Source organism: Rhinichthys klamathensis, unplaced genomic scaffold (genome assembly GCF_029890125.1).
Source record: "Rhinichthys klamathensis goyatoka isolate OS25496 unplaced genomic scaffold, OSU_Roscu_1.1 h1tg000210l_1, whole genome shotgun sequence".
In the NCBI taxonomy this organism is placed as follows: domain Eukaryota; kingdom Metazoa; phylum Chordata; class Actinopteri; order Cypriniformes; family Leuciscidae; genus Rhinichthys; species Rhinichthys klamathensis.
This window is the reverse complement of record NW_026606735.1, coordinates 1,770,112-1,787,181: the sequence shown is the minus strand read 5'-3', so window position 1 is coordinate 1,787,181 and position 17,070 is coordinate 1,770,112. Positions and strand designations below refer to the sequence as shown.

At 36.7% G+C, this 17,070-nt stretch overlaps 2 protein-coding genes across 2 annotated transcripts in view; both read right to left on the bottom strand.

Moving 5' to 3' along the window:
• aacs (acetoacetyl-CoA synthetase) overlaps positions 1–9,720 on the bottom strand; it is a 42,300-nt gene extending 32,580 nt beyond the window's left edge. The window contains exons 1-4 of the mRNA XM_056263886.1: positions 9,474–9,720; positions 8,146–8,249; positions 6,257–6,377; positions 2,989–3,102 (exon numbers count right to left, since the gene is read on the bottom strand). Coding sequence (XP_056119861.1) covers positions 2,989–3,102; positions 6,257–6,377; positions 8,146–8,249; positions 9,474–9,606 — 472 coding nt within the window. The 5' untranslated portion in view covers positions 9,607–9,720. The remainder of the gene's footprint in view (positions 1–2,988; positions 3,103–6,256; positions 6,378–8,145; positions 8,250–9,473) is intronic.
• A 4,575-nt stretch (positions 9,721–14,295) lies between these two features.
• On the bottom strand, positions 14,296–17,053 carry bri3bp (bri3 binding protein). Its single transcript, XM_056263898.1, has 3 exons — positions 16,755–17,053; positions 15,643–15,745; positions 14,296–15,497 (listed from the first exon to the last, which is right to left on the bottom strand). The coding sequence occupies exons 1-3, from the start codon at positions 16,932–16,934 to the stop codon at positions 15,076–15,078; spliced, it is 705 nt and encodes a 234-aa protein (XP_056119873.1). The 5' UTR covers positions 16,935–17,053; the 3' UTR covers positions 14,296–15,075.
• Positions 17,054–17,070: the final 17 nt, after the last annotated feature.

The following is a 17,070-nucleotide window of genomic DNA, read 5'->3' as shown; positions in this document are numbered from 1 at the left end:
CCGAACCGTGATGTCTGAACCGAGGTATGAACCGAACCGTGACTTCTGTGTACCGTTCCACCCCAAGTTGGCACCATTGAAACCGACATTTGGCATTGGCACGAGTGACCAAAGGTTCGGCTATAGCAGCCAGATCATGAATATGGACTCTGTGAAGCTCCCGACAAACAGTTTTGGTGGAAACAGTAGAGAGGTAGGCAGCTGTGGTTTTATGATTTTTAGAGTTAGTACCTGGACATCCCTTTCAGACAGATTCCTCTTGCTTCGACAGTTATTCCTGCTTAATGTGGTTTGTCCTACGTGGTGGTATGCCAACATTACCCTGGATACCATAGCTCTCGATACACAACAAAGACTTGCTGTCCTGGTCACAGATGAGCCAGCGAGACGCGCTGTACAGCTGTGCATAGCTTTATGTACAGCAGTGCTATTGCTCTGCTGATTCAACCTTCACACTCTGCTCTTACTGATTGAATGTAAAATCAGTGAAGATTGGCCACCAGGCTTCAAGGCCTCCAACACAATATTGGCCAGTGTTTCAATTTCACTGTCCAACCCTGTCCAACCCATGTCGCCAGCAGCCATATGACCCTGTAGCCCAAGACTGGTTGCCCACTGAAGCTAAGCGTGGTTGAGCCTGGTTAGTACCTGGATGGGAGACCTTCTGGGACAACCAGGTAGCTGCTGGAAGAGGTGTTAGTGAGGCCAGCAGGGAGTGCTCACCCTGTGGTCTGTGTGGGTCCTAACGCCCCAGTGTAGTGACGGGGACACTATACTGTCAAAGAGCATTGTCCTTCGGATGAGACGTTAAACCAAGGTCCTGACTCTCTGTGGTCACAAAAAATAAAATTTTGGCCAGGATGCCGGGGTTACACCCCTACTCTTTCGAAAGACATCCTGGCCAAATTTGCCCCTTGGCCTCTGTCCATCATGGCCTCCTAATCATCCCCATATACTAATTGGCTTCATCACTGTCTCCTCTCCACCAATAAGCTAGTGTGTGGTGGGCGTTCACTTTTGTTTTTGCCCCCATTTTTCATGAGTTGAACTCAAAGATCTAAGACTTTTTCTATGTACACAAAAGGCCTATTTCTCTCAAATATTGTTCACAAATCTGTCTAAATCTGTGTTAGTGAGCACTTCTCCTTTCCCAAGATAATCCATCCATTTCACAGGTGTGCTTAGTCTTAGATCTTTGAGTTCAGCTCATGAAAAATGGGGGTTGTGTTTATAATTTTGTTCAGTGTAGATATATCCGTTGTTCTTTTTAATAGTCAACTGATTTTTTTAGATAATCAGTCATCAACCGTGGTAAACACTGGTCACAGGCACAAAGATGTACTTTTAATTTCACCAAGCTGATCTAAGTTCGTTTATTTCTAGAGCACATTTACTTTCGGCTTTCGGCCGACCAAAGTGCTGTACATAATCACAATACAATACACATTGCATCAACAACATTACAACCGTCAGTCAAATGTGGTGCATTAAAATAAAATAAGATCGATCAAGTAGATTACATATTAAAAGCTAATCCAAATAAATGAGTTTTTAGCGCTGTTTTAAACTCAGATAGAGTGGGAGCCATTTTAAGTTGAATTGGGAGCTTATTCCATAGAGTGGGGCCCGCCACTTCAAAAGCTCTATTTCCCCTCTTTTTCAAGCGGGTTCTAGGAATCAGAAAATAATTAAATGATTGCTCACTGAAAACCCCCACAGTCATGTTTTCAGGCCATTTCAAGTTAGATATTTTACGTGACAAAGCAGTGATATCCACGTGTCTGCATCGTTTCTTTACTTTTTAATAAGTCTTCCCATTAACGCCACAATTTTGTTCATTCAGACCGATTTGCGCACGCGCACGAAAGCAAAAGGTGGGATTTATTGCACAAACCAATAATTTCCAATCATATCACGGAGGCATTGCCTCATCTCACATTCATTGTCAATTAACCCTCATTAAACCCAGCACACACTTTAGGGGGTCTGTTAAAAGTCAATGGGCTCAGGGGAGGCAAGAGAGAATCGCGGTGTCCCACTGTAACTTTACCTAAGGGTGTCACTGTGTTGGACAGCGTTACTTTGGAAAAACTAGTCATTTATACACTTTTTAATGTCTAGTTAATACTTTTACTTTTCAGAATGTCCTCAATAGATTATTTTAGCAAATTTAGCCTTCTGTGGATTTTTCAATAATCTCCAAAGAACAGCAAAATGTATCTTCATGTGACTCATAAAACAACCTTAAATGTCTCTAAGGAGTAAAACTGTAAAAAATTCTGTACCATCTTGCTCATTCCCCTCTATTACTCTATAGGGACTTGTATGAATAAATCTATGGGTGTATATAATCACTGAAATGGCCTCCTCCCATTTACAGCCAATACAAGTCAGAGATGATCAGCACTGCAGATAATGAACCCAGAATGACATCAGCGATTACACAGTCTCTTTTTCCCCCTCTCACATCACCCACATAAAGACACCATTACTCACACACGCGGTCACAGTAGAGGGCGGAGACGAATCGGGCATCTGAGCTTCTAACCAACCTCTAGCTTCAGCTTGGAAATGTCTGAATGCACTTAAGTTTTAAATCTGAAAAGACTAATTACCACTGCCATGGTATAACTGCACTACACTTATTCTCCAATCAATAGCCATGAATGGGCCTGGCTGAACCCCAAATCTGAGACAAAAAAGGGGAGTTTGTGATTTTAGGAGCGACTGTCTGGCTCCCAAAGTTGGAACACTTATAAAGACAAACGAGGACAGAAAGAATAAGCAAAGAAAGAGGGCAGGAAAAACAGGTTAGAGCGCCCAAGCCTGATCCAATATAAAACAGTGTGTTAGATTTTCTTGTATTTGGCCAAGTATTGGCTTGTATTTCCTCATCCCACTACTGTCATCTGGGTGTCAAGTGGGTGACTGAGAAAGCACAACACAAATACAGAGACACATTGAAAGAGAAAAGGAGGTGACACTCACCTACGACCCTGTCTCCAGTTTTGATGCCCATCTTCCTCATGGCGGCAGCGAAGAGGGCGACATCACGCCTCAGCTCTCCGAAAGTCACCTTGACGATCTCCTCATTCGCCTCAGCTACATACACACAAAAATCACTTTAAGAAACAAATCTCAATCATGCCAAAAAGACATGACAGCAAAAACAAAACAAAAAAAGTTAATAATAATAATAATTATAAACACTATCATTTAAAATTGTAGGGTCAGTAAGATTTTTAAAATGTTTTTGAAGGTCCCTTTTGCTCACAAAGGCTGCATTTATTTAAATAAAAAATACAGTAATATTGTGAAGTATTATTACAATTTAAAATAATCGTTTTCTATTTTAATACATTTTATAATTTCATTTATTCCTGTGATGACAAAGCTGAATTTCAGCAGACATTCCCTTTCAGTGTCACATGATCCTTCAAAAATCATTCTAATAAGCCGATTAGATGCTTTATTATTATCAATGTTGCAAACCATTGTGCTGCTTATCATTTTTGTTAAAAAAACATGATACATCTTTTTCTAGATTCTATGATGAATAGCTTTTATTTGAAATAGAAATCTTTTGTAACATTAAGTGTTACTGACACTGTTGATCAGTTGAATACATCCTTGATGAATAAAAGTACTATTTTCTTTCAACAACAATTAATAAAACAACCTTAGGCTTGCATTAACAGTAAATATCAACACACTAACTTTAATGAGAGCAACAAGAGAATTCTTTGCCATCTGTGACTGTGGTGCAACTGATATTTCACAGTCAATTATCGGGTATTGTTTTCCATTACTGTCTGTAATCAGTAAATCAATTGAAATAATGTCTGGATCCGAAATTCCATACGTTACTATATAGTAGGCGAAAAACATTATCTGACAAGAGAAGTATGTTCGAATTTACAGTACTCATAAAATATTAGGCAAAAAGTACCTGGATGACTGACTACCTCCAGCCAGATTCTGCAGTGTGCATACGATGGACACTTTACTATCCCATGAGGCCACAAGAGAGGATTTATGAATGCCAGTGACGCTGGTAGGTCACATGATAATGACAACATGGCGAATGTAATTCGTCCGAATTTCATTCATACTACATATAACATACTTCTTTTCACGGTCATGAGGTTATTACTTATTCAAAATAAGTACCTACTTAAAAGGGTAGGCGATTTTGGACGCAGCCAAAGTGTTAAATTTAATCAGAATCCTTTCAGGTAAATGATCCTCCCAGTTTCACGAAGAGAAACCAATGACGCAGGTACACTTCTGATAGATGCCACTTTGGTAATTACATCCGCTCAATTCTGGACCGCATCAGGACATCAATCACAATATTAAAGCACAACTATGTGCACCCCTCCCCACGCCCCGTGCCCCTACATGGACACTAAAACCACAAATCAAATTACAGACAGCATAATTCATTTAGTGTTACATTAGCCAGAGGTCTGCAATGACAGATTCTATCAATAAAGATAAAACACATGCACACAGTGCTGTTGCTATTTTAAAGTAGCCATTTGTGTATAAGGTCAAACGGACAATGGCTCAAGGAGATCAGCAGAGATACAGAGTCGTGTTTAGAATCGGGAGATATTTGTGTGGATTATAAGCTGCATTGCCAACCAGGGTTTACGGTCAAAGTTGTTGTAGATCTTAGACAAATAGTATTGCTTGAGGGTGCAGTTTGAGAGCGTGGAGTGAGTCATGGTCATCAGTTTTTATATCACCTGAATTACTGCCACCGCATTCAGGTCTACTGAATCTGATTATGTCATTATGACTTCAGTGGTGATGTCCAGGTGTCCAAGTCATTCAATGAAACTACTGAATATAATGTTCACAGCTGCAAATAATGCAGAACTGAAATTGTTATTGAAAGAACATAAATAGTAGATATACATATATTTAGTTACTCTATAAAACCCTCAGCATATTGAAGCTTCAGATTTTCCTCACTGTATTCACCAACTAAGGGACAGTGTACAGTTTATTATCACAAAATAAACCAAAGGAGAGGAACAGGATCAACCTAAAAAGGTGTATTTTGCAATAGTCACCAGCTTACTGTGTACACAGCTTACAGTACACTGCTGTTCAAATGTATTGGGGTTGGCAGGATTTTTTTTAAAGAAGTCTCTTTTGCTCAGCAATGGCTGCATTTAATTGATCAAAATACAGTAAAAATAGAGTAATGTTGTGAAATATTAAAACAACTGTCATCTATTTTAATACATTTAAAATGCAATTTATTCCTGTAATGCAAAGCTGAATTTTCAGCATCATTACTCCAGTCTTTAGTGTCACATGATCCTTCAGAAATCAGTCTAATATGCTGATTTGGTGCTCAAGTAACATTTCTTATTATTATCAATGTTTTTTCAGGATCCTTTGATAATTAGAAAGTTCAAAAGAACAGCATTTATTTAAAATAGAATAGGGCATCTTGCAGGGTTTTAAAAATCTAATTTAAGGATTTTTAAGACCTTTTTAAGACCTAAGAACAAATTTACAGTTTAAAAACAGGTTTTGACCAAACCTCTGATCACTTATGGAACAACAGAAATATAACCATTACTCTGGTAACCCCTGTATACAAAGCAGTTGTGGTTATTTATAACGGTCAATTTCTCCAAAAAGTGGCAAGTTTGCAGATGATATAAACAACAAACTCATAGTTCATCAACAGTACATCATTAGCAATCACCATTCGCTTGGCATAAATCAGCAGTATTCATTGATTGTGAACTGTTAAACAAAATTTAAGACCTCTTGAAATGATAATTAAGACTTCTTATCCCAAGTAAAATATTTAAGACTTTTTATGGCCTTAAATTTGATCACTAAAAACCTGAAAAGACTTTTAAAGACTCTTTAAGGACCCCCATGAAATATTTTGTAACATTATAAATGTCTTTGCGGTCACTTATGTTTTACTGTATCCTTGCTGGGGAAAAAAGCATTCATTAAAAAAATATTACTGACCCCAACTTTTGAACATTAAACAGTAGTTTAAGTTTATAACTGGATATGCAATATTCATTTGAGATACGAGAAGACAAAGTGTGATACGGGAGACATGAAACTAGCAAAGTGCAGAAAATGTGCTTACCAGGGACATAGTCAATTATACAGTTTGTGTAAAAAAACCAACAAAAAACAGTTTGGCCACAGAATGTTGATTATGTAATTCATGTAAATTGTAATAAACTAGTTCAGAAATGAGTTTTCATACTTGCAGCATAGAGAGCCACTTTGTCCTGGTCTTTGTGTTTGAGAAGGTTCTCTGCATAATTCAGTCTGCTGCCTTTAAACCACTCAGGTGCATCTGATATCCTTTTAGAAACATCAACCACCTGAAACAGAGAGTGAGCAGAGTCACACGTCATCCTGTTTAATAGAGCACATTTTTCTTATTGCAAGCAACTATTCGTCATTTTGAGACGGTAATATTTTAGTGTTTTTATATACTTATTAAAGTTCCCCCTAATATGCGTTTTCAAATTACCTTTCATGCAGTGTGTAATATAGCTGTTTGTGAAAGTAAAATGTCGGAAAAGTTTTAAAGATCAAAGTGCACAACAAATAAAGTGTCTCCTAAAAGAAAGAATTGATTCTGAACCGCCGAAATGAGTCATTAGCAATTCCAGCCTCACTTCCTGAACATACCTATGTAACAATGTAACAAATTTGCATAATGCCAGTCTATGGTCTTCTGAACCGCCCTTAAACACTGTAGTTATAGGTGAGGCCTGGAAGAGGATTTGAGAATTTGGTTTGTGTTGTTGACATGTTGAGAAGACGCTGTTTTCAGCGCTGAAAATCTTTTGATGAGGACTTGCGCTGGCATTTATACGGGGGAAAAAAACGACAGCATCGTAACTGTTCGTATCGCTGTGTGTGTGTCAAGTGCTGAGGAAGCCTCCGGAGCTGAAATTCAGATATGGTAATAAGCGTTTCGTTTAGGACACACGCTAAGCGGTAGACCAATCACAACAGCCTGTTTATTTTTACTTATTTATATTTGATTTTATTTCAGCTTTATTTCAATGAACAAAAAATGGTTTTAATAAGTGGTTTTAATAGCACTGGTTTGAGAGAAGACTACAGGTTAACTAACTTAGCAAACTTGTGGCAACATCTTGGCTACCACCCTAGTATCGTGATGTAGGCACACACCCTTCCCACCAAAAATTATCCCACAATTTATTCATAATACAACGTACGGCCGTTGCTGTAAACCAGTGATTATAGTTTATAAAGTTTTAATATGGATATTTGTCTTGCAAAAACATATTGCTTTCCTTCAGAAGGCATTTATTAACCTACTGGAGCCGTATGGATTACTTTTATGATGGATGTGCTTTTTGGAGCTTCAAAAACTCACTATTCAGTGTCATTACAAAGCTGGGAAGAGCCAGGATATTATTTAATATAACTCCGATTGTGTTCGGCTGAAAGAAAAAAAATGATATACACATAGGATGGCTTGAAGGCAAGTAAATTATGGGATAATTTTTTGAGTGAACTATTCCTTTTACTACACAAACCTGCCGCAATCCATGTTGTCATGTGATCGAATAATAAAACAAACTTTGAGTCAGCAAATAATCAACAGAGAGCATGCAGTAAAAATAAGATGGTTGAGAAGGTTGTAGATAGAAACCCTTATATAGACTGTGTTATTTTTTATGTTTTATCTAATGACACTAAAATTACAGCTCTCTTAGACGGAAAAGCCCTAACACACCTTCTCAGCCAGAGATATGGTTTAAGCTTTAAGTGATCATATGCTTTAAATATTCTCAGCAGTAGTTCAGACAGTAGTACTAAATGGTAATAAATTCATAAATGTTTACTAGTTAGGATTAATCTATATGATTCATATGTGACTAATGAATTTGTCCATCATCTATGTCATATATTGCACGCCACGTATACCTCCACATAAATAAGATAATAAATAATTTCTTAGTTAAGGTTCACAATATTTGTCAACCTAAATAACACTCGTTACACAACAAGAAATGACAAACAAAAAACCCTTTTAAATACCTGTATATTTAAATCTGAAAAAGCTGATTAATACTGTATATATAAAGAAGGTTGAAAAAATAAACCAACCTCCTCATACATCTTGGAGCAGGCGATGCCACAGAATGTCCAAACCTGCGCCCAGAACTCCGGATAACTGTCCACGGACCACTGATACAGGTCATTATAGTTAGCTTCAAGATAAAAGAGACATTTTATTGAAGGTACCATTAGACATAATACATGCCATTATTTAATAATTATGAATTATTATTAGTTTAGAGATGATAGAAATCAGGACTTGTTCCATGCAATATTCAGATTTGTGGTCAATTCAGAAATTCCTAAATCATTACATTTGGCCCCTTACTTTTTGTTTTGTTTTGTTTTGTTATTTTTGACTATTTACTTCTATCAATTTTATTCCAGCATTATTTGAACAAATAAGTAAAAAATAGGGGTCAAAATATAATAATTTAATAAAAAGAAATTTGGGACTATTCTGAATATCGCATGTTCCCTTTAAATAGATATAGACTGAAAGGGATAGCCTATGTCCATGCAATATTCAGATTAGTAGTCAGCCGTTGTGGGTTTTTACATTGATAATTCTTAAATGGATTACATTTTTTAAATATTTGCTAGTATCAATACCAGTTTAACTGGTATCAGTTGAAGACACAAGTACGGAACCTACTATATCAGTGAGGTACTAGTGGGAAGATTTTTCATTGGCCTATAAATACATACTAATCGAAGTGTATTGTTGCTATCGAAGTTAAACCACAGATGTCCATCCCATAGTAGCAAATTAGTAAGTACTAGTATGTCAGAAAAATCTGAATATGAACTGTATCTTATGAATAGTAACTAAAAAATATACTATAGTATAATATGAGTACTAGTAACATACAAATAGTTACAGTTCGTTTTAAAGAATAAATGTTAAAGCAGTTTGTCATAGATGAAAAAATTATGTCATACGTGCTGAGATGCATGCACATGATGATACTATGAAAACTATGGTGTGACAGCCAGTAAGAGCTATGTCTGATCTGAAATACTGGTTTTACAACTCTTAAGGTCTATGCATTCAATGCATTGAGACGCATCAGTATGGCATGCATGAAAGACCAGTAATATGTGGCCAGACATCCCTTGTTAGGCAATTGAAATAGTTAAATACACAAAATGGATCCTGGAGAACATTTAGAGGGCCAAAAATTGCATTTGAAAGCATGGTTAAACTACCTGTTTTTGCATAAATGTGGCCATGATATATATAAACTATGACAATCCCAGGATGAGCTATTAATGAGATTAACTAGTACTATGCTTTGTTTAAGGTAGAATAAGGGTGTGTTGTTTGCCGAAAATACTAGTCTGCCTTCATTCTAGCCCAGCCTGGCTCTACTCACCCAGATTCAACCCGAAGTCCCGGTTCACTAGAGTCCGGAATCGGTCCATCTGTGTGTTCCGTTTAGAGTCCGGGTACCAGAGCACCTTTGACTCCATAATCTCCTCGCTGTTGGCCTCCGTGTCTTTAGACATGATCGGATGACACGCGCCGGTATGTCGTGAATAACCTATAAAGACTGAAAGAAATGCACTACGGGAGTTGGACGAGGCGATCCGGTGATCGTGTATTGGTGCAGGTCAGACACATGGGTCATTTCCGAGCGTCAGCCGCACATAATGAACTAGCAGCAGCGGAAGCCCCGCCTACCGCGCAACCGCATACCACCCTGCCAATCTCCACATGTTCTTCCGCTGCTCGTGTAGTACTAGTACTTAGGTTTTTACACAAATTGACAAATATATGATTCAGGAACAATTGCGTGTTTATTTATTAATAAATATTTAATTAAGATTGCATATTTTATTAAAACGAGCATTTGCATTTGTAAGGGGTATCTGTTTCATATATCAGATAGTGATGAGAAGGAAGTCCGACTGATTTCTGCTAATCGGTTCTTTGGAACAGTTAATTTCTGAGAACCTGTTTATTATTCGACGTCATGACATACATAATAACGTCATGTCTTCGTCCCTGACATCCCGTTGTGATATATGATGTTAAACGTTTAAATAAACCATTATGAGCATAATGTCTACATAGCGCTTTAAATTAAATTAATATAGTAGCATAGTAGCATCAAAGGGCAATAAGAGTGTTGTCATTTAATTTGTCCCAGTTCACTTTGTCGCAGTCATGATCTCGCTCATTTAAAACATAATGTAATTTAAACGCAATGTGAATATAAATAAAAACGTAAATTTAAATTTATAATAAGATCCTTTGATCAAAAGTTAAAAAACAAAATTCAAAATCGGTTCAATATGAGTCAGTGACTCGAGAACAGTTCGGACAGATTCATTCAGCCCCCTTTTGCGAAAGAATCGTTTATAGCGGTGTTTGTGAACCGATTCATCTGTTTGATTGAAAAGAGTCCACTCCGAAAAAAACTTGATTGAACTTTAATAAGGCGATGATGTGCTGTCAACTTGATAAGGGTCATAAAAAACAATGGAGCACAAACATAAGTCTTCAGTCAGTTATTTAAACTTCAGACTTTACCGTGATTAAACTATATATAACAATACATATAGCATTAAATATATAGTTTAAATTTTAGAATTCTGCCTCTAACGTGTTTCAATATATCTGGTTAAAGTAGAATATAAAATACTTGCACTCTAACGTGTTTCAATATATCTGGTTAAAGTAGAATATAAAATACTTGCACTTGACCACTGACATCTAAAGGGTCTTGGATAAAGCTGTTAGGTTTTGGCGGAGGAATATCGGACTGCTTCGCAATTAGCATTTCTTTTATTCCATTGGCTCGTAAAGCTGGCCTCACATCAGCCGAGACCGCAGAACGAGAGAAAGCAACATGGACAGACGGAGAAGCGAACCAATCAGAAGTCACACAGCCGTTCCGCCAATTCGGCCCACTGAAGCGCCCAGCCAATAGAAGAAGGGATCATATAGAGGTGTGCCCAATCCAGAGCCTGCAGCCTGCCTGCAACATGATCTGATGGGGAAGGAAAAAATGTGAAAGCAATGTCTGTATTATATTTTCCATACATTTTGTTTTGAATTTCATGCAGTCTTATTTATTTTAAACATTTTAGCACCAAAGGAAGGTATATAGTATATAAAGAGCTGCTGAATACATTTGCAGAGTCAGTGATTGTCAAGGCCAATTTCAATATTTGTATAACATTTGGGAAATAGGAGTTGCTCCTCCACATATTTACCATGTAAACTTGTTTGTTTGTGATGAAACTTAAAGAAATCATGGAATGTGCTTAATTTCATTGAACTTGTTTTTGTTCCTTGTATCTGTCTGTCTGTCTTAGTAAGACTGAAGTGGAGTCCATATAGCGTAAAAAATGTGCTTTCATAAAGGCAGTGGGAACGGGGTCATGTCTGCACCCCCTGGGCACAACCAATAAAAAAGCAACAATGCTCAACATTATATACAAGCCAAATATGGGTATCTTAAAGGCACAGTGCTCCTTTTGATCGTTACGTTGCATACGCGGATCAGCTCTCACAGGAATACAAGAGATGCATCTGGCGAAATAAAAGTGTCGTAAACAATGTAAACTGAAAAAAGATAGGACTGATTTTTTTTTTTTTTTTAGAAACCTTCACCTGAGTGACATTTTTAATGTACAGTATGTTAAATTGTACGAGGATGGCAAAATCAAATGCCAAGTACAGCTAACATTACAAGCTTTCACCTCTGGGTTATCAATGAGTTGCAATGCCAGCATTACATAATGTTTTTTTCATTTGATCTAGTGGACGGACTTCAGCACCACTGATTGTCTCATAAACCGTTTTTGCAAAGCAAACAGAACTCCTTCACATCCGAACTGCACATGCACCTTTAGGATGCCTGCTTAAACCCATCCATTGGGTTGGCTGTGTCAGACCAGACATGATTTAACCCTCTCCACTTAATAGAGCTTTAGAGAGTTCATATGAGGCCATTTGAACAGACAAATTAAGCAATGTTCAAACAAGTGTCTGTTGTGTCACACATAATCTCCTAAATCCAAATTAGGTGAAGCAACTTTTTCATAAATGTTAAAAAAGCTCAAACTGCAGTGTGAGCACATATAATATAAATGACACTATTACTGTCAGTCAGGTTGAGCCCCCAAAATTGTAAAATCTTTATATATATATACATATTTAGAAAAAGAGTTCCCAAGACTTGTTGGTCAAATTGTATATTACATTTATTAAATCATTTTTGGACCACCGTTTAATCTCAGAGAAAATCATTTAAGTTTCATAAACACAAAAATATGACACATACAGCGCAAACAATACCACAGCAAGCAACATCGCAGCAGGTGAACAACCCTGATAAAAATTATACAGTACAAAAGCAAACCTGATATAGAAATCTAGGCATACTATCCAAATATACCAGTCAATGTCTAGACTTCACAAAGATTCAGTGCTTTCTAATACAAATCAGTCAATGATGCAAAATCCTCAACACACAATAATTGGCACTGGCGCATTCAACTGGAGAGACGGACAATGTGAGAGAGAACTGGGTCTTTGCAGTTATTGAGTCAGTACATCTCCCTTATGTTTGATGTAACCAAAAAAAAACATAATATTCCACAAATAAATTTAGGACATGAAATGGTGCTGGAACTTTCAACTGAATTATTAAACAGTTTGGGAAGGAAAATATCTATCAAATTTCACCTTAAAATCAATACAACTTATTTTCCATGGTATATTACTGTGGCTTCTCATTCACAGATATGCAAGGTACACATGACTATTTAAAAATATAGGAGTGTTTGCTGAAACATGTATAATGTGTAATTATTCTTATTGTCCATAGTACTTTTACAATAATGCTGGTACATTGCAATTGCACGCATGTTTGCTATTTGCAGATTCCTTAAAAGCTGGTGCTTATTTTGTATGATTTATAAACCTGGTAACATCCTTCACATATTCATACAGTAAAAAAGGGCCTGATGATGGTGCACGTGCACGCACTGATTTGCAGTAGGCTTGAGTTTCACTACAGTAGTCATTGGCAGGTCTAAAATCAGTGAAGTGCAGGACGAGTCATCAATATTTTTGGCCTATTTTCCTTGAAGAGAAAGACTTTCTGTTTCTGTTAAAGGTGAATTTTGTCAATGTTTAAAAAGAGTTGAGATGGCAGGGACTAAAAGCCACAAAACTCTCACTTTGAATTCATGACGACGTTAAAATAACAGACTGGAGACAAATATAATAATATAAAAATGATCATTTGGTATCAGAAATTAAAAAAAAAAAAAAGAAAAGAAAATAATGATAACATTGTTTTGAAAATAAACACTTTTACAATGATGCAAAACAAGAACATAAAATGTTCCCAGCTTTTAAAAACACACTACAGTACTGTTCAAAAGTTTGGGGTCGTTAAGATTTATTTGACCAAAAAACAAGTAAAAACAATCATTTTGTGAACTATTTCATTAAAATAAACAGTTTTCTATTTTAACATTTTAAAATGTAATTTATTCCTGTGATGGCAAAGCTAACTTTTCTCCAGTCTTCAGTGTCACATGATCCTTCAGAAATCAGTCTAATATGCTGATTTGGTGCTCAGGAAATATTTTATATTATTATTAATGTTGAAAACAGTTGTGCTGCTTAACATTTTTTTTTTTTGCATTTTCTGATGAACAGAAAGTTCAAAAGAACGATTTTATTCAATTGAGTGCTGAATAAAAGTATCCATTTCTTACAAACCCTCCAAACTTTTGAACCGGAGTGCATTTACTTCAAATATAGCAGTGCTAATCGTGTATTAAAAATAAATAAATAAATCAATTAATGGCATATTATGGAACGAAAATATACTTAAACACTTAATACAATTTCTCTTTAAATGTAAAAACGTATATATAAAAAAAAAGTACAAGTACCGTAATTTTTATCTATGAAACAGTGATTAAATGTTCAAATTATATTTCAAAAAACATGCAAATTAGTTTTAGCTACAAAGGTTTACTGCAAGAGCGGGAAGGAAAGAGCGTGAATGAGAGGCGAGAACCCGGGTTCAATTAGTTGCCAGGCATTTCATTTTCAATGCCACTGTGGATGAAACCATAGAGGCCACTTTCTTAAAAATGATTTACTAAGCAGCACTAATATGTAGTGGGATTAACACACTATTCAATCAATCCCTTTCTAGAAGTATATTAAAATGGTACATACAAGTGATAAAATGATCTCATGCTGAGAACAAAGTGCATGACCAGGTTTCTCCCTGTACGTACTTATCTTAAGCACATGAGAACATCTCTCTCTCCCTTAGCTGAAGTTGGACAGAGATACTGGTGTAGATTGCAGCACCGTTATTTTGCTGCCAGGAACACTGGTCAGATATCCTCATGAATCTGATGACTAGCTGCTTTCTGAAAGCGATTTCCACATACATCTCGATCCCTGATAGTGCCGATCGGTCCTGAACTCAGAGTGGTGACCTCAAGAAGAGACAAAGGAGAGATGAAAAAAATGCAGTGATACTGACTATTCTTCACACTTTGAGTGTTTCTAAATCAACTCTCAATTGCATTGCCTTCATGATTTATAAATAACACACACACACACACTTACAGAAAGTGCCCAAACAAAGCTTATGAAAAAGGCGTAACACTGCGCAATGGAATGACACACTCAACTCAAGGCTTGAACACACACACAGACCCACAGCATACAAAAAAAAGTCCTGATATTTACTCAAAAAAATGGGCGGCTACAGTAGAAATGGACACTAATAATAAACTCTACGACAACAGGGCGAACGTAATGGACTAATTTCGCTTTATCAACTGGAGAATTGATCAATTTTCCATACAATTCTTGCCTTACTACGTTGGGACATCCTGAGAAAAAGGGGACGAAAAAAAAAAAACTTTTTTCTTCTCATACCATCTCACAAACCCCAGCTTTAACCGTTAGCCTGGGGCGAAAAAACTTCATTGGTCACTGGAGCGCTCCAGGTTTTCAATCACTCTGCTCAAGCGGATGTTGAGGAGGCGGATCTGGGTATCGAGCTGGTCGATCTTCTCCTCCAGAGTTCCAGATCCGCCCCCTTTCCGCCAGTAAGCACCCACCGGTCCCGTCATGAAGTACACAGCCATGATGAAGCACAGCGGCAGCACCGCCTTCTCTGGGTCGCCCTCAAATTTCTGCAGAATGTACAGGCACGAGAGGGCGAAAAGTGCTACGCGGGCCAGCCAGAAGAAACGGCCGAACACCGCGTGAAGGATGTAAAAGAAGCCACTCAGGAACAAGGACAGGAACCAGTAAGCCACCAGCAAGGCTGCCACCAGGAGGAGCGCGCGAGCAGGAGAACTGGACACGGACGATGGGCTGAAGTAGTGCGTCAGGTTAGAGGCTGAGGAGAGAGAAGAAAACGGACAGATGGAAATAGAAGCAAAGAGAGATAAATTAAGGACATGATTTTTGCATTATACACAAACAGTGACAATATGACATTGCAGACATATTCATAATATGACATAAGTGTGATCCAGACTTACAGTCAATGCCCATAACATCGAGCAGATCCACCCAGAGCTTCCACAAAGTGTCCAAAAATGAGTCGACTCCATGAACAAACCTCTCTGTAGTTTTTGAGAAGAACTGCAAAAAAGAGAGTTTTTTTTTTTTTTTAAATAAAGAAAGAATGCAAAAGATGCAATGATCTATTAATTATGATATTCATTTAATATCATTAACACAAGTACAGGTCACAGAAGAAAATCACTCGATTTAAAAAAATAAAAAATCTAACTATCTAAATTTAATCTAAATTAGATTTATTTTAGATTAAAATCATTTTATTTTAGATTAGATTTATATCACGCATTAAGATTTCTTGCACTATGACAATATTTTGAGTAAATATGCATATCCCACCTTCTGTCTCATTATCATAATGTGTGACATTTTAGTTTTTTTGTAATTATTTATTATTATCAGTTGTGATTCATTTAAAGTTATCTATACTCTATTACATTAAAAAATTACTATAATAAAACGTTAATAACTCAAATTAAATGCAGTACAACAAATACTACCATGATGTATAATTACTTCACATATTTTTTATATTAATTAATTTTTTATATTACATATTTATTCATTTGCTTTACAGTAATACGAATGACTTTTTTTCCATATTATTAAATGGAATAAGGGGTGAAATGTGCAAAATCGCAAGTAAATAGTTGTGTCCATGTGTCCAATGTCCATTAAAACTGCATATACGTTCATATATTTTATATATAATAATATATGTAAATATATAATTAAAATAGGAAATTTAATAACAGACATTTAACTTAAAAAATTTAAAAGACAATTAATAAATTATAATTATTATTAGGTAACTATATAACATTGGAAAATCCATTATGAATTCAGTTATTATTATTATGAAGCGTTACAACAGTGACCTATAAACAGAACGATGCACTTAACAGAATGCCCTCGCTCTAGGTAGGCAGGTCACTAGGTTTTGAGACACGGCCACTGACAGCTGGTGATCTCGGTATGCTCTAATGATCTAATGCACCTGCAAAAAAAAAAAAAAAAAAAAAAAAAAAAAACTATGCACTAGCATGACAATATCGCGTGATCTTGTATGTACCTTGTACAGCGCCCTAATGTTCTCCTCTCCGAAGATATTGCTGAGGGTTTGGTAGAAGCCGCTGGCCGCCCTCCTGAAGCTGTTCTGGTTACTAGAGTCTTTCCTGCTTCGCGCCGTCTCGGTCAGCAGGACGAGGGCCAAAAACATGCCCAAAACCAAAGCTAATTTCGCTCCTTTCATTCTCAAAGACGACCTGACAACCGGTGAGGTGCAATGGAGAAAATGTTGGAAAATGCAGCGGTCGGATAGAGCTTATAATAGATTGAATATAGTGGTGTGGTGTCCCGGAAGAAGATGTAGCGCAAGAATAGTGAAG

Coding starts and splice junctions, on each gene's coding strand:
- bri3bp (XM_056263898.1), bottom strand. CDS start 16,934: ATGAAAGGAGCGAAATTAGCTTTGGTTTTGGGCATGTTTTTGGCCCTC. Junction 15,746..16,754: donor ACATTAGGGCGCTGTACAAG/GTACATACAAGA, acceptor TCTTTTTTGCAG/TTCTTCTCAAAAACTACAGA. Junction 15,498..15,642: donor CGATGTTATGGGCATTGACT/GTAAGTCTGGAT, acceptor CTCTCTCCTCAG/CCTCTAACCTGACGCACTAC.